The sequence below is a fragment of the Ziziphus jujuba genome, chromosome 2 (genome assembly GCF_031755915.1).
Source record: "Ziziphus jujuba cultivar Dongzao chromosome 2, ASM3175591v1".
NCBI classification, from domain to species: Eukaryota; Viridiplantae; Streptophyta; class Magnoliopsida; order Rosales; family Rhamnaceae; genus Ziziphus; species Ziziphus jujuba.
In genome coordinates this window covers 26,301,424-26,329,151 of record NC_083380.1, presented here as the reverse complement: position 1 = coordinate 26,329,151, position 27,728 = coordinate 26,301,424, and the positions used below count along the sequence as shown (strand labels likewise).

Sequence of the window (27,728 nt, the reverse complement as noted above, 5' to 3'; positions counted from 1 at the left end):
TTAGGAAAACCAAATAAATTTAGCAAAAGGTGTACTAACAATATTTAATTGATTTATATTTATTTTTTCAATAATTTACTTATCTACAATTAGATAGTCATTATAATATCTAATTGGTAGTTTTTTTTTTTTTTTTTTCAAATGAGAAACAATGCCTTTCAACATTAGATTGACCCATTCACCAAAGATTAATTAGATTGACGCTACAAGAACTATCTACTTGGTAGTTTATTTATTTATGCTTGCACTAAAGTTATTTTCATTCAAACAAAAGTTTTATTCGTTCAAACACTTGCTAAAAATAACTTTTGGCTGAAAAAATAGGAAATTAATTTTTTTTTTTTTTAATCACTTGAAACTGGGACTTTGGATATTTGGTTTAATGGTGAAAATTTTTTCAAACTTTTTTTTTTTTTTCCTTTCTTTGTTTTGTCATGACTCATAATAAAATGGGAAAAACTTGGTTGCAATGTAACATTAGAATATATATATATATATATACACCACTCATTTCTTATACGACAATTGTTAATTAACCGCTGCATTTAATGGCATTTTTCATAAGAAAAAAAAATGAAGTATCATCGTGAATCAAGGAAGTTTGATTTGTCCCTTTTTTAATTTCTTTTCATACTTCGAAAATCTCTCTCCTAATCTGCTTTTGCTTAGTGCAATGTCAAAGTGATCTCACCAGAAATTAGGTCAAATAATTTTGAATTAATAATAATTGATTAAGCTCTTCTTTCTTCTCCCACGCATTAAAATTGAAATAGATGATCCTTGACTTTCCATTACATGTATGTTGAATAAAGAACACACCAATTATTGGTGTGGTGTGAGGAAGCCCGAAAAACAAAAAAATTGTTTTTACCAAAGTTTCAAAATTTAATCCTCATCTAACTCGATAATTATGATAAAAGTAAAAACTCAATATTTTAGTACATAACACATTAGATTTAGTTGAAATTTGAAATCTCAATTCTTTTTTCTCTCAATGGTTTCACTTGGGGACGCGTTTGGTAAATTAAGGTTTTAAGTAAGTTAAAGAATAATCCCTTTTTATACATTGGTTTTCATATGGATAATTATACATCTTCCAGTAGTTCATTTTTATATAATAGCTTGTAGAAAAAAAAAGAAAAAAAAAAAAGAGGATACTAGTGAGAACTGTAGTAATTTCCACTAATTCTTTCTTTTTTCTTTTTTTTTTTTTTTTTTTTGGTCCAACAAGCTTTAAATTTTCACTATAATTATTACATTTCTTTTCATACATTGATTGTCCAAATAATCAGAAAATAAACTTTTTCATAATAAGTTTTTTTTTTTTTTTTTTTTTTTTTTTTTTTTTTTTTTTTTTGGGGAATCTTATAGTTAGCTGTCTTTCCAAAATCATTTTGAGTTGGTTGCGTTTTTAAAATGTTCTATCAATAAGATCTCAGAAAATAAACTTTTTCATAATAAGATTTTTTATTTTTTTTATTTTTTATTTTTTATTTTTTATTTTTTTTTGGGTTTGGGGAATCTTATAGTTAGCTGTCTTTCCAAAATCATTTTGAGTTGGTTGCGTTTTTAAAATGTTCTATCAATAAGATCTCAGAAAATAAACTTTTTCATAATAAGATTTTTTTTTTTTTTTTTGGGGGAAATCTTATATTTAGCTGTCTTTCCAAAATCATTTTGAGTTGGTTGCCTTTTTACCATCAAAAAGATCCCATCTATTTCTTTGTTTTAGATCGTGATCAGTTTTGATCAATTTTTTAACCTAAAAAAAATGAAAATAAAAGAAAAAATTATTAGATTGCCAAATACAAATTGATCACAATCTAATTTCCCACATATAGTGGCAATCTTATGTGAAAAGGATAATGTATGATGCCCAGTGACGTGGCAGAATTTTCACCTAGAGAGAAAACACCCATTTAAAAAAAAATAGAAATAAATTAAAAAAACATTTATTGGGAAAGTGGGCATTTAGATATTTTGGTATTGGTTATGGTGTGCAAGTTAAGCAAGAGCACATGACAAACCTGATAAAACCTTTTTAGTTTTGGATATCATGTGACTGGTTGTTTTATTTTATATCAATTTAACCCCTTTAGGATTTGATATTTGATATTTGGATTTTGAGATTGAGATTGAGGGTGAAAACTGAAAAAAGCTAGCAGAACAAAAACCTGAATAGCAGCCCACAGGTTTTGGAGCTTTTTTTATTTTTTATTTTACATTTCTATCCTTAAGAGAATAGAGATTGTGGCCCATATTGTGTGGGATTTCCATTACTGCTGGTTTGCCAAAAACCACGGCTCGCCAAAATTTATCATCTAGAATATGATTATTATATCTATATAGTACAACATGCAGCAATTGGGGGGGAAAAAAATAGTTATGTACATATATATCTATATATAAGAAAATAGGATAATGTCAGTGCATGCATGGAATAAAATTTAAAAGGAAAAAAAAAAAAAAAAGGAGTACATATGAAAGTAATTATTTAATCTCATCTTGTTGAAAGTATTCCATGAAGTTGCCATTATGTTTAAATATTGAATTGTTTAGTCCACTGTGAAATTAATCAAATATTACTTTGTTATATTCTGCAAATAAATGCGAATTAAATGTCTTACATAGAAAAAGGGATAAATAAATACTGGCAGATTAATATATTGGATTAATTTATGATAGCTTATATATATATATATATATATAGCCTCCTCTTTCTTTCTAAATTCAGATCATACTAGGCCTTTTCATGTTAGGAAAAATAAATAAATAAATAAAGTGTATAAAAGAATATATATATATATATATATATGTAGTTCCATTCTCATGAGTAATGGAGCTAATGATATCTCAGATAATATAAGTTGTAAACCAGATGTGCAAACTCTATTTTTATGTCCCATGACATATTGCGTCAAATTTTAAGCCAAAAAAAAAAAAAAAAAAGACATATTGCGTCAAAATGTTGTTATAATCACGATGCTCAAGACTTCAAGGCCTAGTAAAATATTTCCTTATATATATAGTATTACATTTATAAATTTTATATATATATATATATATATATATTTGATATCTTTGCAATTATCTCCTAATTTATAATAAAACCCAACTAGCTAGGTTTTTAATTTTCAATTATTAATTGAAATTTCATCAATATTATGACTTACCCTACATTATTATATATAATGAATCTTATTGACGTGATAATATTATATTAACAATTTATTAACTCAATTTTTATATATAATTTTAAAAAATAGATACAGTTCAATTAAACAAATTAATACAAGAGAATCTAACAGCTAGATTCTTAAAAGTCCTTACTAAATTAGACATAAGCTGGTCCAAACACATTATAATCCTTTTAATGTAAACAAATATATATATATAATAATAAAATAAAAAGTTATTATTATATTATTATCTCATTAACATGATAAAACTAATTATATATAATAATATTTTCAACACACAAAAAAAAAAAAAGGATTATATATAATAATATATATGTTGTGCTGCTTCTATATAGAAGATCTACTTTATAATGTATGTGGGAAAGAATTGTTCCAAGTAATGAATCCTCCCTCTGACTTAATACAATCTTAATGGGGGTCTAGCTATGGAGTTTTGAAGGAAATGTATGAAATGTGATGGCTAAGCAAATGTTTATACAGAGCTGAGAAAACGCTTCTATCAATCTAGGCAGACTATCCGGGAAGAATGTATGCTTATTTGTGAATTGATGCACCAAGATTAATGTTTCAAGGCTAGTTTGTCCAAGAAAAAGTCTCCTTCGGGTCTTCCGAAAGATAGTATCCAAGGCTTATACATTGGTTAAACATTGAATCCTGAAAATTCTGTATAATAAGATTGATTGAATCACATGAATTAAGAAAGTCACTCCTTTTTTAATTCTTGGCTCTGTGGTCCAAGTTAATTAGGGTTTGATGAGCTAATTTCTTTGAGGGACATGGGAATTCAATACCAATATTCTATAGGAATATTAGCACTGATGCACCTTAAACTATATTTGATTTGATACTTTGTACCCATAGACTATTTTTCTAACATTATGCATCATGAACTTCACTTTTCTTTATACTTTGCATCTTCATTCTTTTTTAAAACTTTTTAATAGACTTGTCATGTGCTTGGAATATGAGGGGAAATATATATATATTTATATATATATATATATGTGAAGTGCAATTTTATAGAGCTTATGTGCAAAATATAAAAATTTTTCAAATTAAAAAAATAAAGAAATTTGTAAAAGAACGAAAAAAATTTAAAAATGTAATTTTTCAAAAATAAAAATAAAAATCTTTATATATAATAAATATCCTAAAAATATTAATAAATAAAGACAAATAAAAAATTTACATATGCATTAAAAAAAAATTTTTTTTCGAAAACTAAATTTAAAAAATATATATACATATTAGAAAATTTTATAAGTATTTTTTTCCTAAATAATAAATATCAGTGTAAAAAGTACATATAATAAATAAAATAATATATTTTATGATATTAATTTTTCCCTTTTTTTTTTTTAGATTTTATAAATATTTTATTGTTTTTTTAAGGGTCTTCATTTTTTTTTTTGGGGGAATCCTTTATGATATGTATAAATTATTATTTAAATTTTATAAAAATAAAATAAATATCCAAGAAAACATAAAGATCAATAAAAATTTGATCAAGCATTAAAAATTAATTTTTTGCAAAAAATATTAGAAAATTTTAATTTTTTTAATAAAATAATAAATATAAATATAAAAAATGCATGTGATAAATAAAATAACATATTTTAAAATTTCAAAGTTTTATTTTAGACATTATAAATACTTGATTACTTCTTTTCTATAAATCTTTATTTTTTTTTAAATCTGTATAATATTTACGTATTATTTTTTAATAATAATTTTCATTAGTCAAAAAAGTTATTTTTTATTTGAAATTTTTTGTATTTTACATCATAAATTATACAAAATTAAGCTTATATCTTCATTTTTATCCTAGTGCTAAGTATGTGGCAAATCTATTAAAAAATTAATCACAAAAAAGGAGGGTAAAAAGCCCATAGAAAAGTGAAATTCGAGATATACAATGATAGGGAAAAAAAAAAAAAAGGGATGTAATATATCAAATTATGTATAATCTTGGATGCCTTGGTGTTAATATCCTTACTTATATAAATGTATCATACTTCTTGAAGATTAGGTATGCATAATATTTACACAAACATTAGATATCGATTTTAGCATTGAAAAATCATCATCTAACTTAAACATCAAAATGTTTTTTGTCGACACTACATTGGTATTGTAAGATCTTCACATTTTCTTTTCTCTATGCCTTTGTGTTGCAAGTTTTTAATAAGGTATTAGCTTCGAAATGTAGGTTCAAATTTGTGCATCATCAATATCATTACTTTTATGTGCAATTTTTTTTAGGCCATGCTTTAAAGGCACTCTTAATATATAAACATGCACGCTACATTTCATATGAGAAAGTGTGTGTAAACATTACATAGAGAGGATGTGTATAAAAAGTTTTCCTTCTATTCAGTTCCTTTTGACTTCGGGGCAAGGCATCGCATTGAAAATTCAAGAATACAAGTATCTTGGTAAACCTTCCCTCATCCATTTAATGTGGTGGTATGAATTAGATGGTCCGAGCTTAGCTTTAAGCTTAGTATTTTCTCAATGGAGGACAAAATCCAAATAGGTATATTTGAAGTACCAGAACTTCAATTGGTAGGAGACAAGTTAAGCGCTAAACAGCTTTCGCAGTGTTTTTTAGCCGGGAAAATTATCTTAGATAAAAGCATAAGCAAAAACAAAGTTTAGATAATAATCAAACATGTTTGGTTCCCCCAGGACTCAGTGGGTGTGAAGCAACTAGAACAAAATATATTCTTGTTTTCATTCAAAACAACTTCTGATATAAACAGGATTTGGGAATGAAGACCTTGGTCCTTTAATGGTTCTCATCTTCTGGTGAAGGAATGGGGCCCTGAGAAGGCAATGCATGACATAGACTTTAGTTTATCTTCATCTTGGGTACAGATCCATGGCCTTCCTCTCTAATACATGACTAGAGGGAATGCGCTAAAAATACAAGCCTATTCAAAGAAGTACTATAGTGTGATCATTCATCTCACACCAACATAATAGGTATTAAGTTTGTGAGGCTTCAAGTGGAACTCGATACCAAGAAATCCATTCCTATAGGATTTCTTCAAAAAATTGGGAAAGGTGGAATATGGATCTAGTTCTGCTATGAAAGACTAGCTAAGTTCTATTACAATTGTGGAATTATTGGACACGGGAAGGCTTCTTGCAATCAATCATTCTCCCATAACCATATCACAAGTGGAGATCTATATGGTCCTTAGTCAAGGGCAGAAGCAGATGCCTTCAGAATGGTATTTGAAAGAAGCTATTTAAAAAGAGTCAAAATTCCGAGAGGTGAAATCTTCGATAAATTCTCAAATGACACCAATACAGATGATAGAGATGAAGAAGATACAGTTGACGCCAGAGCATCTGGTGCTAGTAAACACGGCACCATATCAAAAGTGGAAAGCGAGTTGAACCGAGTCAGAGTTAGTGTAAAGGGAAAGCCAACAGTTCACACTGATGCTCAGAAAGAACACGTAGGCCATCATGATGACGCCATTATAGAAGAACACGTAGGTGAAGGTGAAGTTCAAAAAGATAGCTTTCAATCACTTTCTAACACTGGGCCAAGAATTTCAATTTTAAATTTTACAATTCTCGCTCCTTTTGAAAAAGATGTTGGGCTGGACCAGTGAACTAAAATAGTAGAAGGTCCATTCAAGAGACTCGATCCTAAAACTTTTAAATAGGTAGGCCTCAACCATAAGGCCACATTGTCTGAGCCAAAGGAGAAGCAGATGTTCTCAAAAAGCAATTAGGTGTGTCAATTAGGAACCCAATATCAAATTCGACTACAAGTTAAACCAGAACCCATCTCATGTCAGATAGTGCTTCCAAACATTTCGGCCAAGGTCAATCTCAATCCTTATCTACTATGCCATCTTGACCAACCGAATCATCTAAAGTTAGATTGAAGGATCAAGTAAAAAGGAGGACGAACGAAGATGGTCGACCTTCGGAGGTTATTAACAACTCATTTGAAAACTCTACGGCTGAGGAGGCGGGCCTTACGTTGCTCCTACCTCACCACTGAAGTTTCTTTCATGAAACTGCCTAAGGTTAGGAAGACTCTCAACAGTGCATGGCCTCCATGACCTTATTAGAAGATCTTCTCATTTGGGACTCTTTATCATAGAGACCAAGGCAAACTGAGCAAGAATGGAAAGCATAGTGAAATCACTCAGTTTGATCATAGTCATATTGCGGAAGCTAGTAATGATCGTGGGGGACTAACTCTTTTATGGAAAGATGAGTGTGGTTGGGATATCATTTTCAGTTCTAGTTGGATTATTGGAGTAAGGGTAACAACTCAACAAGGGATTTGCTGGAATATTTGGTGTTGCTACTATTTTGCTGATCAAGCATTAAGAAGAAAGTTTTGGAGTGCTTTGGCCTCTTGCATCTTATCGAGGCTAAATGCCTGGGTCTATATTGTGGACTTCATCGTCATAGTGGATCAAAAGGAGAAAAGGGGAGGCAGAAGAGTAATGGCAAAGTCTAATATTTTTTTAAAGAATTTTTATGTGTGAAGTTGGAGCCCTTGATTTAGGTTTCATTGGGAACCCTTTCACTTGGTGTAATAGGAGAGGACGGCAAGCCAACATCAGAGAAAGATTGGATAGGGCTTTAATAAGTCCCGATTGTTGTATCCTTTATGAGTGTGCGGGTGTAATCCATCTCACAGCAATCAGGTCAAATCATGCCCTTATATTACTTTGCTGCATTCTGGATCATGATAAAGCCCCAAGACCATTTAGATTCCTAGAAGCCTAGACTCGTGATTGCACGTGTGAAACGGTAATTAACAATGCTCAAGACTAGGATGGGAGGTACAGTAGATAGACTTCCTTGATTGCTAAGCTTCATTGTACAGCGAAAGCTCCAAAAGTGTGGAATAGAGAAAACTTTGGATTCTGTCAGGTTAAAATAAATGAGCTTGAAAATCAAATAGCTTTTTTACAAAGTATGGACCCATCAGATGTGAACATATCCCTTGTAATTGATCTGTAAAAGGAGCTGTCTGAATGACAATATAGGCTTGAGCTTATTTGGAGACAAAAATCAAAAGAACTTTGGTTGCAAGCAGGAAATAGGAATTCTAAATTTTTTCATGCTTCCACATTGGCCAACCATATAAGAATTTTCATAGGAAATTACCTAGTTGAGAAATTCTCTAAACTCTACAGAGGTAAAAGGGTGGTTCATTGTTCGATCCTAGACGAGTTAATCTAACCATTGGTATTGAGTGGTGAAAATAACTCCATAGCAGTTATGCCCTAAGAACTCGAAATTCTTGAGGTAATCAAGAATATGAACCTCACCAAATCTCCAGGTCCAGACGGAATGCCATTCTTGTTTTTCCAATGCTACTAGGATATAGTAGGGAGTGGTGTGGTGAGAACGATCTAAAATGTTTTTCTCTCTGGCCTCATACCAGTAACTATTAACAGAACAGTCATCGTGCTTGTCCCTAAGACTAAATCTATATCTCATTTCAGCCATATCCATCCGATTGGCCTATGTAATATGGTGTACAAAGTCATTTCAAAGATCCTATCCAATCGTATCCGACCATTGCTACCCAAGCTAATCTCTTCCAATTAGGGAGCTTTCACCCTAGGAAGAGGGATTGGAGAGAATTTTATCCTTGTTAATGAAATTATCCATACTATAAGAAAGAATGAAGGCATCGACAGTCTTCTAGGAATCAAAATTGATATGCATAAAGCCTCTATGACTGTATCAGTTGAGGCATGCTTAGTGAAATTTTCATAAGATTTGGGTTTACGGCCAGAATGGTAGGACTCTTAGGATAGTGTTACTTTACAGATAGTGCTTAAATCTTGCTTAATGGAAGCATCTGTGGTAATATTAAGATGGAAAGAGGCATTCACCAAGGAGATCCAATTTCACCATACTTGTTCATTTTGTTCGTAGAATTGTTCTCGAGAATGCTTCATAAGTTGGAGATAGAAGGGAAAATTCATGGAATTAAAATTTGATGGAATGGCCCCTCTATCTCACACCTCTTCTTTACAGATGATATCCTAATATTCTGTAGAGAAAACAGAGTTAAAGTCTTTACAGTGCCAAATGTCTACAACAATATTGTAACTGGACTGGCCAGTTGATTAGTTTTTCAAAATCTGACTGTTTTTTCTCGAAGAATGTTTTGGCAAGGCTCAAAGCGGTTATTAAGAACATTCTTAATCTTAACGAGCTGTTTAAGGAGGCCAAATATCTAGGTAATCTCTTATTCATTGGGAAATGCAAATTAAAGGCCTACGAAGAGTTGAGGAAGTGGGTAGAATTGAGACTTTAGGGTTGGAAAGCTAATATGTTATCACAAACAGGTAGATATATTGTGGTTAAATCCGTGATCACTACTGTTCCTATTTATACATTGTCCACATGTAAACTCCATCAAACTTGGTGCAGGAATATCGACAAATTGGCTATTAAATTTCTTTGGAAAGGTACGGTCAGTAAAGGTCTTACTTCACACCTGCATCTTGGAATAAAGTTTGTAAACCAAAATTAGAAGGTGGTTTAGGCATTCAAAAACTAAAGATGTCAACTTAGCCCTGCTTTGAAAATTGGGTTCGTCTTTAGAGAATAACTATGAGCTCTTTAAGTCAAAGCTTTGAAGGCCCAATACTTTCTAATGGCTATTGGAATTTACCACGACTAAACCTACTTTTCGACAAAAACATAGTTAGCATCATTATCAAGATTTTGTGGGCGAATGCTTCCATGGAAGACAAGCTTATTTCGATGCGAAGCTCATTGAGAAGATTCCAAGTAAAGTCAATTTATAAGTTTCTACAGCCAAAGGCAGGTGAGAAGTTAAGCTGGTGGCGTTATCTGTGGACCAGCGAAATCCATGAAAGACTCAAGTTTTTCATGCGGAAACTTTCGCCATAGTCTTCTGGTTAAAGCTACTTTATTGCATAGAAATTGGGATGTAGACAGTCCTAATTGCCCCCATGGATGTGAGTGCTTGGAGGATCAAATATCTGTTTTTCAATCACTCCATCGTAAGGGCACTTTGGCTGGCTTCCCTATGGAGTATCAAATGGGAGAACAACCAATTGACGAGCTTAGAGTCATATCTTGATTGGTTAGCCAATCTAATGGGGAAGCTTCCAATCCATCCCAATGATGGTAAAAAATTCTTCCTTTTTGTGATACTGGTTCTTGAAACTATATGGAAGCTGCGTAATAGGCTCTTATTTGAGGGGAAGAGGAGTTTACTTGAAGAAGATGTATTTATTAATGACCCGTATGAATTTATTAAAATTATCTTTGATGCTTCAATTGGGAATAGATATGCAAGCCTTGGGGTGGTTTTAAGGAATCATTTTGGAAGAATTTTAAAAGTTCAAGTTGTAAGGGAGAATATTGACATCCCAAAGCTGCTGAAGTTGTTGCAATTCTTAAAGCAGTCTTGCTGGCCGTTGAAGATGGCCACTCCAACCTTTGTGGCAAAAGCGGCATGAAAGCTATTATCCAAAACCTCAATGACCCGGACAAGTGCTCTGTCCATTGGCCTACCACTGGATTCATTAAAAAAAATTTGGATCTATGCACCCTATTTCAATCTACTTTTTTTATTTGGACCCTAAAACAATTTAATCAGTTGGCACATTTAGTTAATGATCACTATGATTTTTTTCTCTCCTTTATTGAGTTAAAAAAAAATTGTACACTTTAAAATAAGGAATATGATATATTCACCACAACCTGATCCTTGGCCGACGTATCTGTTACTGTTTGCTTCTTTTTTTTGGTGGGCTAATACATCCCTCTTTTAGGCACGCTAGCTTGGCTTCTAGTCAGCATCAATCAGCATCCAAGATCTCATTGTTCATGTCAGCCACGTGACGGTAGTAATTGCCTAGTTTTTTTTTTTTTTAATAGTTATTAATATTAATTTTTTCAGTTTTCCTTTTTTTTTTTTTTTTTTTGAATTAGTGACTGCCCAAGTTGTGCATGTATATAACTTTTATTCCTTTCTTTCTTTCTTTTTTCTTCCTTTTTTTTTTTTTTTTTTAAGAAACGTATACATATTTTGACTCTTCTTTTACTATATATTATATATACTTTTAGGATATTTTTGCAATGATACCTCCTACAATTTACTAATAATATTGTACATTTGGCATTACAATCTTAAAAACCTTATAAATAGTGCAACTGCAAGCTCTTAAATACAAATTTATTTTAGCATTTCTGGAGTATTATATATTTTGCATGTGAAAAATTTAACTAAAGGATATTGGGTAGAGACAAATTAGTTCGCAGCATTCACATAAAAAATAAAAAAAAAAGTCTCAAATTAAGCAGTAAAAAATAACCTATGTTGTAGGACTGGATGGTGTATAAAAAAATTGTAAAAAAAGTTATTAACGTGTTCATATGAGGAAAATTAAAGGAACAATGGTGAGAAAAAAATAAATTTTGTCGGTAAAATAGAGTTTTGTTGGGGTTTATGACTTTATACAAGGAATTCATGATTGGCTTATGCCATCAAGTAGCACAGTATCTCGGTAAATTGACGATAGCTTAGCTACAAATTTCAAACTCAACGATTCATTTGATTTTGGTATTAATTTCATGAGTTTTATGAAGAACGATGTCATTTAAGATATCTCTTTTCACTTTTTTTCTTTTTAGTAAACACTTTAGCATTTATTGTGTGCTACCTTTTCTCTTCTTCTGTTAGATTTTTGCTTTTTTAATTTCCTTCTACTAGCTGGGTAAATGATTCGCGCGTGGATTAATAATTGTTAGGGTCTAAAATTATGATTCATGCATCGCACTTACATGGATAATTTTTTCGCACACCCGGATGGAATCCCTAGTTTTTTGAGTGGTTGGAGTCAAGTCAAATGTCTTCCAGTTTGGATTATTTTGAAATAACACTTAATCACAAATTTAGAGAAAAGCACCAAAAAGAATAAAAATCCAGAACCCAACTCAACAAAGAGGGTTAGTGGGAACACAACATAGTTTAAAAGAAATATATATATATATATATATATATATATATATATATATATATATATCACTTCTTTATATAATAAATAAGAGTAATACTATAGTCATTAAATTTTTTTTATCAAAATTATAATAATAAATTATATAATAATTTTTAAATAATGTTAAATTGATATTACTATATATATATGGAAAAGTAAATTATTTAAAAAATATCAAATTATGAATATCAAAATTTTAATAAAAATTTTTGATCATTTTAGATTTATCCAATATATAAATGCTCATGTGACATTAAAAAAAAAAGTATGCCAAATCAAGTCCGCATTTAAGCTAAAAAAGTGAAAATGGTTTTAGAAAAACTATGAGAAACAAACTTTACAATATGGTCAAGAATATTTTTTTCTAAAATAATTAATTAAAGATGGTAGTTTAACATATTATGACCATAGGGAAAATCGAGGGTTACTTAAGAATAAAAAATGAATATTTGTTAAATCTAAGGAGTTATTTGGATAGTCATCCGATTAACCTAAGCTAATACTATAATTCACTTTGAATCTTTGAAAAGGCTAAGTGTTTGGGAAGGGGAAAATTAAGAAAAAAAATCCCTTTAAGAAGAAGAAGGTGAAGTAAAGCTTTTTTGAAGGGCAAGCTTCTCCTTAAATAGAGGAGCCAAACCGTTTCTTAGGTTATTTTTTAACCAAGAAAAATATATTATCCGGTAAATAAAAATAAAACTTTAGTAATGATGGTGGTTAAATTGTTAGTAATGATAGTGGTTAAAAAGGAAGTGTGATGATTGAGATAGTTTTCCTTCTATATTTGACAATAAAGAGGATAAAAACTGAAGTATTAATGCACATAAATGGTCATCCGGATAAGCTTGATACCTTTTATCCCGATATGAGATAGGTACTAGATGCGACTTCTCTTTTCTCTAGGCTCTCTTTCTCCCTCTTTAGCTATAGCAACACTCTGATTACCAAAGGTTTCTTAAGAAGGCAACAGAGTTTCTTCTTCTTAGATAAAAGGAAAGAGGATTTGATGGTTCTCTGGAAAACCAAATCCTTTTATAAAATAATATTTTCTTTTATACAAAAGGTGCTGAAATTGTGCTTTTGACAGATAAATTGCATATAAGACACTGATGTAAATGTGTATATTTATACATTTTAAAATTTGGATGGTTATATATCAACCAAGTATAAATATTATTTAAAATACAAAAAATGCACAATAAATCACGCAAGGGTAAAATATATACAAACAAATCTATTTAATATAAAAATATGTATAAACAGATATATATATATATATAGTAGTTTTACAGTGCAGATCGTACGCATACGGATCATATTAAAAATCGACATTTTTTGAAAAAAAAATATCAGCTTTGCAATGTACAGTTCTACGGTACAGACCGTCTATATACGGACAGCAAGCGTCGGCTTTGCTGTATACAAAATACACAGCAAAACTGATATTTTTTTCAAAAAGTATCGATTTTTGATGCGGTTTACATGGGGACGGTCCGCTCTGTAGAATATCTATATATATATATACACACATAAAAGTTTATATATCTGAACATATATATATATATATATATGATGGGGCTACGATGTGAACCGTCAGCATGTGGACCGCATCAAATTGATGTTTTTTAAGAAAAAAATTGGCTTTGCTTACGTACACAGAGTAAAACCAATGTTTATTTTTTAAAATATCAATTTTAGTGCGGATTCGTATAGAAATGGATAGCACCATAGAACTACTCTATATATAATAAAGTATTAATAAAGAGGGTTTTCAGAGATGGGCCAAGGACTTGTGCTTAATAATAGACTAAACAGAGGCTTTGGCTAAAGGATTCTCAAAGAGATGAGCTTAGCTAAAATAAGGTGGTCCAAATATGGATTTAATCTTAAAGGAAACAAAGATTAAGGCATGGTTCCTACATTAAGGTGAATCTATAGGCAGCCTTAGCTTGATTTAGCTTATTTTATCATTATTAAATTAAGAATCCCTAAATAGGTCACTTTTATGGTAAAATAAATTAAATCAAGCCCATATTATAAAGTTTATACTAACCAAATTATTCCCAAACTATAAACCTCATAAGTTGCTTTGAACTACTTTTTCTTTAAAATAATATACTTTGAGATAAAATATGTATTTCAAGTCAATTGGACCTTCTGGGCCTTTTTTTTTTTTTTTTTTATCAAAAGTGGATATAAAATAAAACTAATGGAGTTAAGAGGAAATTACCAGCCAAAATGATGTAATTTTAAAACAACACAACATTAGTATTTATATAAAAGAATTGAAAACATATTTCTCTGTTCTAAGTGAAATTACAAGATTATTATCCAGTTACTTTTAAGATCACCAAAGAAAATAAACTAATTTTGATAACTACAAGAGATTTAAAACAAGAGCAACACAACAAATTTTTCTCCCTTGCAAAGATATAAGTTTCTTTTTTATTACCATGGAATATTTTTAATTTACCTTTTAAAATTAATGAGATTAGGTTCCGAAAAGCCAACTGAATTGTTTAAACCTTTGTCATCAAGTATCAAGTTGGTGTTTTTTGAGCAATGGTTACAGTTTTTATCCTCATAATTTAATTTGTTTCTTTTTGGTGAGAAATTTAATTTGTCCTTCTATTACGCAATATATACCTATATATTATCTTTTACAAACTAAAATCTTCGTTGTATTTGATGCTCCGGTGTTCCGTGTGCTCCTAATCTATAGAGAGGCTGTCCCTTTTCATATCATCAATGAAATTCAATTACATTCTAGCAAAAGAAATAATTTTTATGAGTGTATTCAACTGGTCAAGCTTCACTGGTACAGAAGCAATAAATGTGATAATTTATGAAACAAAAACTATATATATACAAATATATATATATATATATATATAGTAGTTCTACTCTCAAATCGATCCACAATAGTTAAATACCTTTATATTGTTTTTACTTTAGGATATATTTTTTAGTATATATTACACTGCATATTTTTTAAGATTTTTTTTTAATTATAATTAGATATCTTCGTGAAGTTATAAAAATATAAACACAAAAATATCATATTGTAATAACAAAAAAATTTTTAAAATGTCCAGTGTAATATACCCATTTGATTCATGATCTGCAATACATTTAATTACATATTTGATTGCTATTGTGAGCAACTAGATAAGCGTCCACAATGTTGAAACTTTGAATAGTACATATACAACATGGTTTTAATAGTAAAAGCCAAACAAATGGAAAACAGCAGAGAAAATCCTACTTCTTGCCAGCCTCTTCCAACTCCCTCAGCCCACCAACTTTCTGCTCAATTTCCTCTATCAGCTCTTCCCTCCACAGCTCTGCTCTTGCATTTTCTTCTATGTCTTCTTGCTGCAATTTTATCATTCACTCATTTCCAGTCAATATTCTTATTTGTCCGGTCTTTGCAAAGGACAGTAAAGTAAAAAATCAACTGTTTCCTGAAAAATGTTTTTATTGGCTACAGTGACTAAAGTTATGGCGCTATAAGAAAGCACTCATGAGAGGGTTGCTTTTGGGGTCCAATATTGTGAATCTTAAACACTCAAAATAGATCGATTACTGACCATAATCATTGAAACCTTCTTAGGAATCCATTTTGAAATAATTTTGCCTTTTTCTTATTCGTTATTTCCAAATTAAATCAAAATAATGATTCATATGAGAAGTAGAAGTACCTTGTTATACACCCAATGTCCAGTTCCATCTCCTCCATCTTTTCTATACACCTCGGAATCATAGTATGGATCCTAAAACATATTCTTTCTTCATCTATTAGAATTCAATCCAAAGATCAATTATGAATTTCCAAACAATGAAATTCTTACCTTCATAGAACCAAAGACTAAGCATCCCCAACAAGTGAACATGATGTATAAGATATCTACAAATCCAGGAAAAGACCAATTAAAAAACAAAAACAGACTGATTCCTGAAAATTTTCATATTCAACTCCTTTAAGAATATTATCAAACACTTACAAACATCTTTTATGGCGTTGTCACTGAGATGCCAAATAGATTTGTTAATTACGTAGTCTCTTTGGCCTTCCATATGCTCAACTAGTACTGCCATTAAAGGCCAATCTGGGAAAGCATTTGCTCTACTTAGATACCCTCTTTTACTCTTTCTCACTGCAAGCTATCATTCAAAACCATAACATATATATGAAAACATAGAGCATCGATTAATAACAAATTTATACAACAGAATTATTTTCTTTTATTTTTCACTTCAACCTTGCATTGATTATATTATTTAAGTGGTAACCACTTACCTGTGGCCCATTGAACAGTCCAGAGCTTGAACACTGCCTAAGCTGCTGCAACAAGGAAAAAAATCCATTTTTTCTTATTTGCAGAATTTGAAACCCATTTTAGATTATGGTAAAAATGAGAAGGAAGGCTATTTTTTACCGTTCTAGAAGATGGGTTTGTTGTTTGAATAGAAGTGTGGATATGGGGCTTGATAATGGTGAAGCCCATGATGGCTTCCGCCATTTTTTTTGACCAAGGAGAAGAGAAAAATGATGAATGTATTTTCAGAAGTGTTTAATTCACATTTTATTTATTTATTTAATTTTTGGGTATTTTGTTTGTGTGGGGGAGAAAGTGGATAAGGGATTGATTGGCCATCCGGCTCTCCTATTACGCTTGCAATGGATATGGGTAAACGTTACTGCATTTTATTAAATGACCTAAATATCCTTTTTTTAGCAACCTTTTGAATGTGTGTGTATATATATCTATATATATATATATATATATAGATATATGTTATTAGAAATGACTACATTATTATTATTATTACACACGAGGTGGTGGAGCAATGGAAGAAAACCAGATGACTAATCACCTGGGAGTCTGAGGTTGTTAGTTTGATTTTTGGTAGGTTTTATGTTTAATCCAAATTGTTCTTAGGCAGACCATATCCACCTGGAGATTCATTTTTTTTACCCAAAAAAAAAAAAAAACAAAAAAAACAAAAAGACAGTTTCTATATGCTAATGAACCTGCTTAGACTATAGTAGCAAGTGTAACTAAAGAGTCAGAAGTGATGTTTGAATTTATTAAATTCTTGGTGTTTTTTTAAGAAAAAAAAAAAAGATCTTAAATGAGTAGTATTATGGTCATGAAATTAATTTATAAAGAGCCGTTTGCCTATATCCCTAAATTTTTCAGCAAAAAATTTCTCTATGATGTACTTTTGTCATTCTTCTTCTTCTTTTATTTTATTTTATTTTATTTTTTTATTATTTTTTTGGGTTTTTGGTGGGGGGGAGGCATATGGAAGGTCAAAGCTATGTATTGTTAATCAATTATACTATACTATAATATTTTTGGGGTAAGACAACTGGCCTATTAGCTCAGCTGGTTAGAGCGTCGTGCTAATAACGCGAAGGTCGCAGGTTCGAGACCTGCATGGGCCAAACCTTTTGCTTTTAAATTTTTTTTTTATATCTCTTGTCATTTTTTAATTGCATTCTTTGCCCCATTTTTATTGCCACCCACACAACCACCCCACCAAACACACCACCCCCACCCCCCCCCCAAAAAAAAAAAAAAAAAAAAAATTAAAATTAGTCTATAAAACTAACAATTTACGATGATAGAATTGTTTACACAAAATATAATTACAAAAAACATATAGATGCTTTCAACAGCCTGGACAAAATGTTTATTTTTTTCTGTTATTCTTTCATTGTTTGCCTTAAAAAATTATTAATACAAAACATAATATCAAAAAAAAAAAATCTAGATACTTTCAAAATTTTTTTTTTAAAAAAAAAAAGGTTGAAAATATATTGATAATCATTTAGAATTATGTTAGATCCTTTTATAATATGAATTTGGGATGAAAATCATCGGGTCCATTTTCTTCGTTTCATATCTACCCTTTAAGTAATAGAACTTCACCTTCTTATCATAATAATAATAATAATAATAATAGAATTTCATTTTATTTAAAAAACAGTTACTTTTTATCTATTTAGTCTTTTTTCTTCTATTTGTTATTCTTTTTAATATTTATATTATCAGTATCAATGCATTTTAAATTATACATGTTTTGACATTTTACATCCTAGTTTTATTTTATTATTATTTTTTTGCATTTTACACCTCGAATTTTACTCTTCCTTGCACCATTGCACTCTCCTCTCATTTTCAGTTAACCTTATAATAAACTTATCACATTGATTGCATATGAGGCACAAAAAGAAAGTATAATTTCATATAGTTTGAGATGCAAAATACAACATTTTCAAATAAAAAATTTAAATAATATCTATTTTATTTTTATAAAATTTAAATAATAATTTGTAAATATTATTAATATTCTAAATAAAAAAAAATAAAGACCCATAAAAAAGCATAAGCTATTTATAAAATCTAAAAAAAAATTGAAAATTATTATTACAAAATATATTGATTTTATTTATTACATGAATTTTTTATATTCAGATTTATATTTAAGAAAAGATACTGATAAGTTTTTCTAATATGTATTTTTTTTATATGGATATTGACGTTTTTTTTTAGTATTGTGTACCTTTTTCTTTGCATCTTACACCATTCTCTTTTTTTTTTTCTGTTAACTTTCTAACAGACTTTAGTCACATAATTGGTATATGGAGCTAAAATGAGAGTGCAAAATGCAATTTTATATAATTTAGAATGTAAAATATAAAAATTTTTAAATAAAAAATTAATGAAAAATTAATAAACTTTTTTTCATTTAAATGATTTATTATTCTTTTAATAATTTAGTCAAGTTTAAAAGGAATGCAAGTGTAATTTCTAAAAAAGAATAAATAAATAAATATGTAAATATTTTAAGGGTTAAAAAAGAAAAAGAAAGACTTATAAAAAGAAAAAGCAATTATTATAAGATCTAAAAGAAAACTTTAAAATATAAATTTTATAAAATATATTAGTTTATTTATTTCATGCATTTTTTATTTAGTTTTATTATTTTTTTAAGAAAATACTTTTAAGATTTTCTAATGTGTATTTTTTTTCATAAAATTTTACTTTTCCAAATTTTTTTTTTAATGATTGTTCAATTTTCTTTTTGTCTTTATGTTTTTTGGATTTATATTTTATTTTTTAAAAAATTAAATATTAATTTGTACATATTATAAAGATTCTAAATAAAAAATAAAACATAAAAACCTGTAAAAAAACAATAAAGTATTTATAAAATCTAAAAGACTTGGAAATTTATTATTATAAAATATTTTATTTGATGCATTACACAAATTTTTATATTTATATTTATTATTTAGGAAAAAAAGATATTTATAAGATTTTCTATTATGTATTTTTCTATTAAATTTTTACCTTTCCAAAAAAAAAATATATTTTTAATGCATGTTCATTTATTTATTTAATTTTTTAGGATATTTATTGTATATAAAGATTTTTATTTTTCATTTTTGGAAAATCACATTTTAATTTTTTTTTTTTACTTTTTTTTTACAACCTTCTTTAAAATGTATGTGATAAATTTTTTGTATTTAATTAATTTTTATTTAAAAAATTTATTTTTTGAGCTCTAAACTATACAAAATTACCCTTTACAACTTTATTTTTTGCACCATATTGCTAACCATATGATAAATTTGTTAAAAAGTCAATAGAAAAAATGAGAAGAGTCCAAAGTGTCAAGAAAAACCAAGTTCAAGGTGTACAGTGCTAAAAGAATGGTTTAGGATGCAAATTGTCAAGGTATATATAATTTAGGATTTATTGGTATCAATATCACTTTTTTGTGTATAAAAATTTAACTTTTACAAATAGAATATTTTTTTATGCATGTTCAATTTTTCTTTTGGTCTTTATTTATTTATTTTTTTAGGATATCTTCTTTTGTAAAGATTTTTATCTTTGTTTTTAAAAAATTCAATTTTTAACTTTTTGTAGTTTTTCCCCCAAACTTCTTTAAAATATATTAGTATTATTTAATAAACATTTTTTGTATTTTAATAAATTTTTTATTTCAAAATTTTTATAGTTTATATTCTAAACCATGTAAAATGACACTTTACACCTTTATTTTTTTTATCCCATATGATAGGTCTATTAAAAAATAAACAATAAAAAAAATATAGCGGTGCAAGAAAAAGTGAAATTCATTATGCAAAATGTGAAACAAATAAATAAATAAAGTGCAAATTGCTAAAACATGTATAATTTATGACACATTAATCTTAACATTTTTTTAATACTTTTAATGAAATTACATTGCATCAATAAAAAAGCCAAAAAAAAAAAAAAAAAAAAGAATCACAAGATGCGGATCGATGAATTTGATAAGACCAAAAGTCAATGTGGATTTATGAATTGATCAAAACTCATAATCTAGGTATTAAAAACAAAAAATGATTCGTTTCTAAAAATGTTCTCTTTTATAGGATTATATTTTTTTCCTTTTGTTGGACAAATTGTATTTGAAAAAATCCATTGTGCATGTTGGATATGGACACATATCCTCCAACAACAATAACATCAACCGTTCGATGTAATTACAATTAAGTACCACATGATACCTAGTGGGGTCCACCTGATCAAGGGGCGATATCAAACACTCACGTGACGTGACATGTGACCGTCCTTTTTTTGTAATTTTGGCTACGAGACAAAATTACCATTTTGACATTCTCTCCTTTTGCCCAGTCTTCTAATACGGCAATGTGACTGTGTCCATGCATGATGGGTCAGCGTCTTTCTACTTCGTTATTATCGTAGACAAAGAACCCATATACTAATGGAAAATTGGAATAATATTAAAAAACAAAAAAACAAAAAAAAAAGAAGAAAAAATATGGAAAAGACGCCAATAAAGAAGCTTTGAGAAAGTAAAACGTAGAAGGAAAATTTTCAATTCCATTGTGCTGTTAGCCCCTTGGTTTCGTTGAATTCCATCTATCTGAATAATCTACTCCGTCTTCCTATTTTTTCACACACACCTTTTATATTTCTTTTTTTCATTCTTCTTTTCCTGGAAAATCTTTCAGTTCCATTTTCCGGGAAAAAAAAAAGTTTGAATGGGTAGGGCTGGATTGTTGGATCTTGAGAAGCACTTTGCCTTCTATGGGGCATATCACAGCAACCCAATTAACATTTTGATACATACTTTCTTTGTTTGGCCAATTTTGTTCACTACTCTTGTAATTTTGTATTTCACACCTGCTCTGTTCAATTCCCCATCTGGGTTTGATGAACCCTTTGTTTTGAATATTGGGTTCGTTTTTACCGTGATCTATTCCTTGTTCTATGTGTTTTTGGATAAGAAAGCTGGGTCTTTGGCTGCTTTACTCTGTTTTCTCTGCTGGGTTGGAGCCAGTGTTGTCGCAAGTCATCTTGGGTTCTCTCTTGCTTGGAGGGTAAGGCTTTCTTTTCCGTTTTGTTGTTTGAGTCTAAGCTGAGAATGTGTAGGAGATGAAAATATATTTATGAGCATTTTTTTGGATTTTTCGTTTTCTTTCATTTTTGTTCTGGCCGTTCTTTGCTTTTTATTTTTATTTTTATTTTATTTTATTTTATTTTTAAATTTATAATTTTTTTTTTGGCTGAATAAAACGTCTTCAAATTTCCAATTGATGTAATTCCAAATACCAATAATTTCGTGTGGGTTTTGTTTGTTTTGTGTTAATATGATTTTCTCTTTACCTTGGAACTATTTTGTGTGGTTAATTTGTTATTGTTTCTGCATATTACTGTAGGATTCGAAAATTCTTATTTTGTTGTGTTTAGGGCTGTGTAAAACTTTAAGGAGGGTCTATAGGACTGCTGCTCATAAGAATAGTGCTTGCAGTTTTGGGAGCAACTTGACTTTGTTAAGGCTGTTGCTTCAAAGTACAAAACATAAAATAAGCTGCAACTTGACTTTGTTAAGGCCGTTGCTCCAAAGTACAAAACATAAAATAAGCTGCAACTTGACTTTTTAAGGCCGAAGTTTCAAATAATTTATTGCTTGAAATGGTTTCCTCTTTCTGATATTTTCTGGTTTTGAAATGGTTTAGGTTTTGTACTTTATAGTGGTTTGAAAATTCGTCATTTTGATGAACAGTTAAAAATGATGAAAAGTCACAATGAGCAAGCTAGCCTCTTTAATTCACTAATTCCAGACAGATTGAAGTTGTTTGGATTTTATTTCAGTTTTTTGCCTTCTATGTTTCTGGCCTTTTGGGTTTATCTTCTTCTTTTTCTGTTAATCAGTTATGAATAAGATTGTTCATGTTTACGGTGTATGTATCTAAATTCTAATGATTTAGTGATTATTGACTTCTCTTTACACATATTAGCCCATGCAGCGTTTTAACCAATCATCAGCTTATTGCAGTAGCTTTATCTCTCTTTTTAACTTCCCAATCTTTTTATACTCAATTTCCCTTTAGGTTTTTTATAGGGTTATAACAGGCTGAACCTCTATCTGTTGTATTAACTTCCCTTTTATTTCCATCTCAAGTTTAATCTTCATGTGCTACGAAATAATCCCATAAGCTCTTTATATTTCTGATAATGCATTTGGTATCTTTTGACTGGAAGATTTAATATCATTTTGGAAATTTTCATGGTCTAACATCTTTCATGATCGGTACTGTTCTTTTCTCACATTACGAATTTGTACAGTTCTCTCTCTCCTTTTCTTTTACCTCCCCTCCAAACCTGACTTTATAAAGTCATTTTATTCATATGGTGTTGCTATCCTGCATGGATGTTACCAATTTTCTTTTTCATCTGTTTGTTTATTTTAATCTATAGAAGGTCGGCATTAAAACATTTTTTTTCTTTTCTTTTTTTTTTCTTTTTTTATTTTTTTCAAGTTGAGAAGCTGTAATTAAAAATTTGTACTTTGGTGGAACCTACTGATATGAAATATTGGAGGACATGAACAGACTAGTGTTCTGTCCTTTATTGACTTATACATAAGTCCTTGGATTGCAATTCTTACCCTTCTCAGTCTCCTTTCTTTTCCCCTACCAAACTTGACTTTACAGAGTCATTAATCATGTGGTGTTGCTTCCCGCAAGCCTAATTTAGATTTTCATATGTTTATTTATTTTAATATGTTGGAAGTTGGTGCTCGTTGTTTATTTGAGAAGCTGTGTTTAAAAGTTGTGCTTTGGCTACACCAAATTGATAGGACATGTCCGAGAATTATAATTAGCATATGTTGTGAACCATAGACTTTTCAAACCGCAAGGAGCCACATAAATAGCAATTGTGGTATTTAAAAGAAATGTACCAACTTGAAGGTCAATTTCTGGACCAGCTAGGACAGATTTCCATTGAATTTTCATAGAAAGGTTTATGTGCTTTTAGTATTGTGTGGTCCTAGTAGATCTTGTTTTGGTTCTTTTCCTTTCCTTCAACATTATTCTAATCCCCCTCTAGAAGCACTTTAGCTCACATTATGATAAACGTATTATGGGTTTAATTCCTCTACTGTTATGATGTTTCCAATTAAGGACAGAGAGGTTTCAACTTGTTAGGGATGCGTTAATCTGATACTGAGGTCCTGGTTTTCTAGTTCTATCTTGTCTATGTACATTGACTAGATGCCTGTTGATGTGTGTAAATGTGCGCACTGAATGATGCACCAAGAAAAAGGAGATTTTCCTGGGTGAGCTTTGCCCATCAACAAAAGAGATTTACAATATAAGATTTTCCATATATTTTTGGAGATTTTTAAAAATGTTACTGACGATGCTGTGCCTACTGGCCTATTCATATTGGAACTAGACTCCAAAATTAGTAATAACTTTAAAAAAGTTTCAGATAAATGAGGCTGATTAAAAAAGGTCATGGACTTTTGCATCTTTTAGCTGTAGCATTTTAACTGTTTTTTCTTTTGATATAAAAAAAAAATATCGTCTGATTATTGAAATTTATTAGCTGATGCAGGAAGAACTTGCAAGAAATTTTGCTGATCACTTGTAGTTGGAAAATTCATTTAGAATTGAGTTTGTTTATTGTCATCGATTTAATTGATAAAATTAAATATTATCCCTTTTTCCTAATTAAGTAGAATGAGTTTCTATGATATTTATAGAATTGTTTCACCATATATTTTATCCCAAATGCTTTGAAAATCAATTCTATATGCAGGTTGTGCTGGCTGCCCAATTGTTCTGTTGGACTGGACAGTTTATAGGGCATGGAGTGTTTGAGGTGACTAACTCTGTAACTTCGAATTTGATGCATTGTTTCCATGTTCCTATCAGGCCATCTATCTCAGTTTATTAGTATTCTCCGAGCAGCACAATAAATTATATCACATGATAATGAAATGCTTCTTCTTCTTCTTCTTTATTTTTTTTATTTATCTTTTATTTATTTATTATTATTATTATTTTTTTTTTGACAATTGGAGAAACGTGCACCTGCTCTTTTAGACAACCTTGTTCAAGCCTTTCTGATGGCTCCATTCTTTGTATTGCTTGAGGTATTTCGATTTTTCTTGAAATTTCCATAGTTAAGGAATGGGTAGCAAGCTATCTGATGGCTGTCTATTGACATCACCATTGTTGTTTCTTGTAGGTTCTTCAAACGGTCTTTGGTTATGAACCATATCCAGGGTTTCGTGCAAGAGTGGAGTCAAAGATAGAGGCTGAGATCAAAGAGTGGCAAGACAAGAAGCAAAAGAAAATCTCTTAAACTCAAATGGGCGATGTTCAGATGACTTTCCTTTTGTTTAGTCCTGTGTAAATAAATTGGATAGCCATATTAGTTATACCCATGTATTGTGAAACCGATTTGCACTATCTACAGTTTCTAGTCTCAACACAGAATTTCAAATTAAATCATTTATCTTGGAGTATATGCAACTTGCAAGTTTCAAAACAGTCAATTCATCTGTCAAAATGAACACAACATAATCAAGAACAGCCTGGAACAAATGAAGTCATGCTGTTTTTGCTTATACTATCCATCGACTGAGGACTAACTTTAGCTGATTCCATTCTCAACCTCGAGTGAGAATGAACTCCGATGAAGCTATTACCAGGCTCTGGTTTCTGAACTCGCCTATGCTGCATTGATTTTCTCTCTCTCAACATATCATTCCACTGACCCATACTTGCATACATGTTTGCCAAAAGAACATAGTCACTGCTGTGGTCCGGTTCCAACTCCAAAAGATGCTTCCTCACCTTCTCTCCAAGTTCGATGTTTCCATGCAATCGGCATGCAGCCAATAATGTCCTCCACACAATGGCATTACACTCCATTGGCATACTCCTTATCAACAGGTAAGCCTCGTCCACCAATCCAGCTCGTGCCAAGATATCGACCATGCATCCATAGTGTTTCATGGTCGGTTGAATATGGTAATCTTTCATAATATTAAAGTATCTTCTTCCTTCACCAACCATCCCTCCATGGCTACAAGCACACAAAACTCCCAAGAAAGTAACATCATCTGGTTTCTCATGTGCTTCATTCAACATTTTTGTAAACAATTCCAATGCCTCTTCTGCATGACCATGAGTTGCAAGTCCCATGATCATCGTGTTCCACGATACTATGCTCTTCTCTTTCATCTTACAGAATTTCTGGTGTGCTTCCTCCACGGCTCCACACTTTGAATACATGTCGATGAGAGCATTAGACACCGATAAAATGTTTCCAAGATCAGTACTATCAATACAAGAATGAACCCACCTACCAAAATCCAAAGCACCCATAATGGAACACGCTGAGAGGGTCACAACAATTGTGGCCTCATCAAGTTGGATGCCAGTCCGCAGCATTCTCAAGAATAGATCAAGAGCTTCCGAGCACTTTCCACAACAGACATGACAATCAATAATTGTATTCCAAGCTACTAAATCTGGACTAGGTATTTCTTCAAACAAGTGGCAGGCGGTTTCTATGTCCTTGAACATTCCATGCATATGAATAAGAGTGTTCCTCACAAAGACATGAGACTCCAACCCATGTTTCAGAATTGAACAATGAATCTGCTTGCCCACCAAATCTGATCCCAACTGCCCACAAACCTTGAGCAAAAAAGAGAAAGTGAAATTGTCTGCCACCTCTCCTATCTCTAACATTCTTTTATAGAATTCAAATGCCCTTTCAGGCAAACTAGTCTTCCCAAATCCCCTAATCATGGTATTCCAAAGAAACCCATCTGGGTTATCAATTCTCTCGAAAACCCGGACAGCATAATCCATATCTCCACGATCAGACACCGAGCAAAAAGTGATTATCTTGCCCATAACAAAAAGGTTCTGATGAAACCCAGTTTGGATAACATGTGCATGAATTTGCTTTAAATCTTTCATGGTGGAACAGCGCTTGAAAAGGGACATAACCCTTTGCTGGGTCTTCTGAAATAGATTTCCGTCTTCGATTATCGTTGTTGGCAAGGAAGAGAAGGAAGGGACAGTGAGCTGAAAGAGTGAGAGCTTTGTTGTTCTGTGTTGGTAAGGAAGCAGAGAGACAAACTTTGAGTTTTGGAGGGTAAGTTTGCAAACGGTCATAATTCTGATTCAATTTTGCTGTCATGTCTGAAAATTCCTCGATGGGTTTAAGAGTTCTTTTTAATTCTCTCGGCGGTATCAAATTTTTTTGAAGTCAAATGGACCATCAAGAAATGTCTTGGGCCAATCCAGACTTGCCCAAAGTTGTTCGTGTTACCTTCTTGATGGGCACCAAAATCAGTTCGTGATTACATATATATATATATATATAATTCTATAATGCATGTTAATCCATCATAATCTAGGTATCAATTGATTTTGTTCGTCCTTTCAAAATTTGGTGGAATGTAAAGGAAAAATTGGTTGTGGAGATTTACGTTTTATCATATCTGGTAGGATACATGTCACACATCATAATTTGAATATGAAAATCCAATATAGAAAAATTTTAAGAAATCTTTACATATATATATATATATATATATAGATATGTATGTATGTATGTATATATATAATTCCAAGTGAACTAGGTGGTATCATGATAAAAGTTACAATAAAATTCATTCTGATTATTTGTGATGTAGTTTATTTAGCAAGGAGTTAGAGACACTAAAAATCTTTTAAAATCCAAACTAAATACATCCTTTAAAATTCTTCAAATCTAACTTTACAAACCAAAAAGATAAAAATAAAAATAAAATTACATGTAATTACATTAACATTTGTTATGAGGCAGATCTAATGAGGGGTCGGACTCAGGGTTAGGTGGGAAGGAATGTCACAACTTACAAAAATCTCATATCAAAAGTAAATGAGAAATTAAATCATGGATCGAAATTCGAATTAAATTCACCGACTTGAAGGTTTATGCTTTTTGGTTGGTCCCCCACTACCCAAGGTACAGGTTGATTTGTAACTAACCTTAAGTATACAAATCTATCTAACTTCTAGGTATGTATACACTTTTTTACTTTGCATATTTTGTCAATAAGATTTTTGTTGCATGTCTTGCTTTGAGCTAATGCGCTTAATTTGGACATG

At 30.4% G+C, this 27,728-nt stretch overlaps 3 protein-coding genes and 1 non-coding gene across 6 annotated transcripts; 2 read left to right on the top strand and 2 right to left on the bottom strand.

The window, feature by feature from the left end:
• Nucleotides 1-15,311: 15,311 nt before the first annotated feature.
• Nucleotides 15,312-16,860, bottom strand: LOC107419224 (photosynthetic NDH subunit of subcomplex B 4, chloroplastic). 3 transcript variants are annotated; one of them, XM_048473934.2, is made up of 6 exons: nucleotides 16,672-16,848; nucleotides 16,533-16,574; nucleotides 16,237-16,396; nucleotides 16,084-16,139; nucleotides 15,934-16,005; nucleotides 15,312-15,607 (listed from the first exon to the last, which is right to left on the bottom strand). In XM_048473934.2, exons 1-6 carry the CDS (start codon nucleotides 16,753-16,755, stop codon nucleotides 15,494-15,496), a joined length of 528 nt encoding a protein of 175 aa, XP_048329891.2. In that variant the 5' UTR covers nucleotides 16,756-16,848; the 3' UTR covers nucleotides 15,312-15,493. The 3 variants fall into 3 exon arrangements, with proteins under 3 accessions (XP_048329891.2, XP_048329890.2, XP_048329893.2); XM_048473933.2 differs by having other exon boundaries at nucleotides 16,533-16,577; nucleotides 16,672-16,845; XM_048473936.2 differs by having other exon boundaries at nucleotides 15,497-15,696; nucleotides 16,533-16,577; nucleotides 16,672-16,860.
• A 750-nt stretch (nucleotides 16,861-17,610) lies between these two features.
• Nucleotides 17,611-17,684, top strand: TRNAI-AAU (transfer RNA isoleucine (anticodon AAU)). The gene has a single exon. It is a non-coding gene; the product is annotated as a tRNA-Ile (tRNA).
• A 3,357-nt stretch (nucleotides 17,685-21,041) lies between these two features.
• Nucleotides 21,042-25,081, top strand: LOC107419225 (2-hydroxy-palmitic acid dioxygenase mpo1). Its single transcript, XM_016027966.4, has 4 exons — nucleotides 21,042-21,641; nucleotides 24,370-24,432; nucleotides 24,635-24,706; nucleotides 24,802-25,081. Exons 1-4 carry the CDS (start codon nucleotides 21,303-21,305, stop codon nucleotides 24,916-24,918), a joined length of 591 nt encoding a protein of 196 aa, XP_015883452.1. The 5' UTR covers nucleotides 21,042-21,302; the 3' UTR covers nucleotides 24,919-25,081.
• Nucleotides 25,080-27,026, bottom strand: LOC107419223 (pentatricopeptide repeat-containing protein At1g59720, chloroplastic/mitochondrial-like). The gene has a single exon (XM_016027965.4). The coding sequence runs from the start codon at nucleotides 26,745-26,747 to the stop codon at nucleotides 25,140-25,142; it is 1,608 nt and encodes a 535-aa protein (XP_015883451.4). The 5' UTR covers nucleotides 26,748-27,026; the 3' UTR covers nucleotides 25,080-25,139.
• Between the last annotated feature and the right edge of the window lie 702 nt (nucleotides 27,027-27,728).

Excerpts from the sequence above, each read along its gene's own strand:
- LOC107419224 (XM_048473933.2), bottom strand. The coding sequence starts at position 16,755 with ATGGCGGAAGCCATCATGGGCTTCACCATTATCAAGCCCCATATCCAC. Across the intron at positions 16,578-16,671 it reads CAAACCCATCTTCTAGAACG|CAGCTTAGGCAGTGTTCAAG; the intron begins GTAAAAAATAGC and ends TCCTTGTTGCAG. Across the intron at positions 16,006-16,083 it reads TAGTCTTTGGTTCTATGAAG|GATCCATACTATGATTCCGA; the intron begins GTAAGAATTTCA and ends AATATGTTTTAG.
- LOC107419223 (XM_016027965.4), bottom strand. The coding sequence starts at position 26,747 with ATGACCGTTTGCAAACTTACCCTCCAAAACTCAAAGTTTGTCTCTCTG.
- LOC107419225 (XM_016027966.4), top strand. The coding sequence starts at position 21,303 with ATGGGTAGGGCTGGATTGTTGGATCTTGAGAAGCACTTTGCCTTCTAT. Across the intron at positions 21,642-24,369 it reads GGTTCTCTCTTGCTTGGAGG|GTTGTGCTGGCTGCCCAATT; the intron begins GTAAGGCTTTCT and ends TTCTATATGCAG. Across the intron at positions 24,433-24,634 it reads TAGGGCATGGAGTGTTTGAG|AAACGTGCACCTGCTCTTTT; the intron begins GTGACTAACTCT and ends TGACAATTGGAG.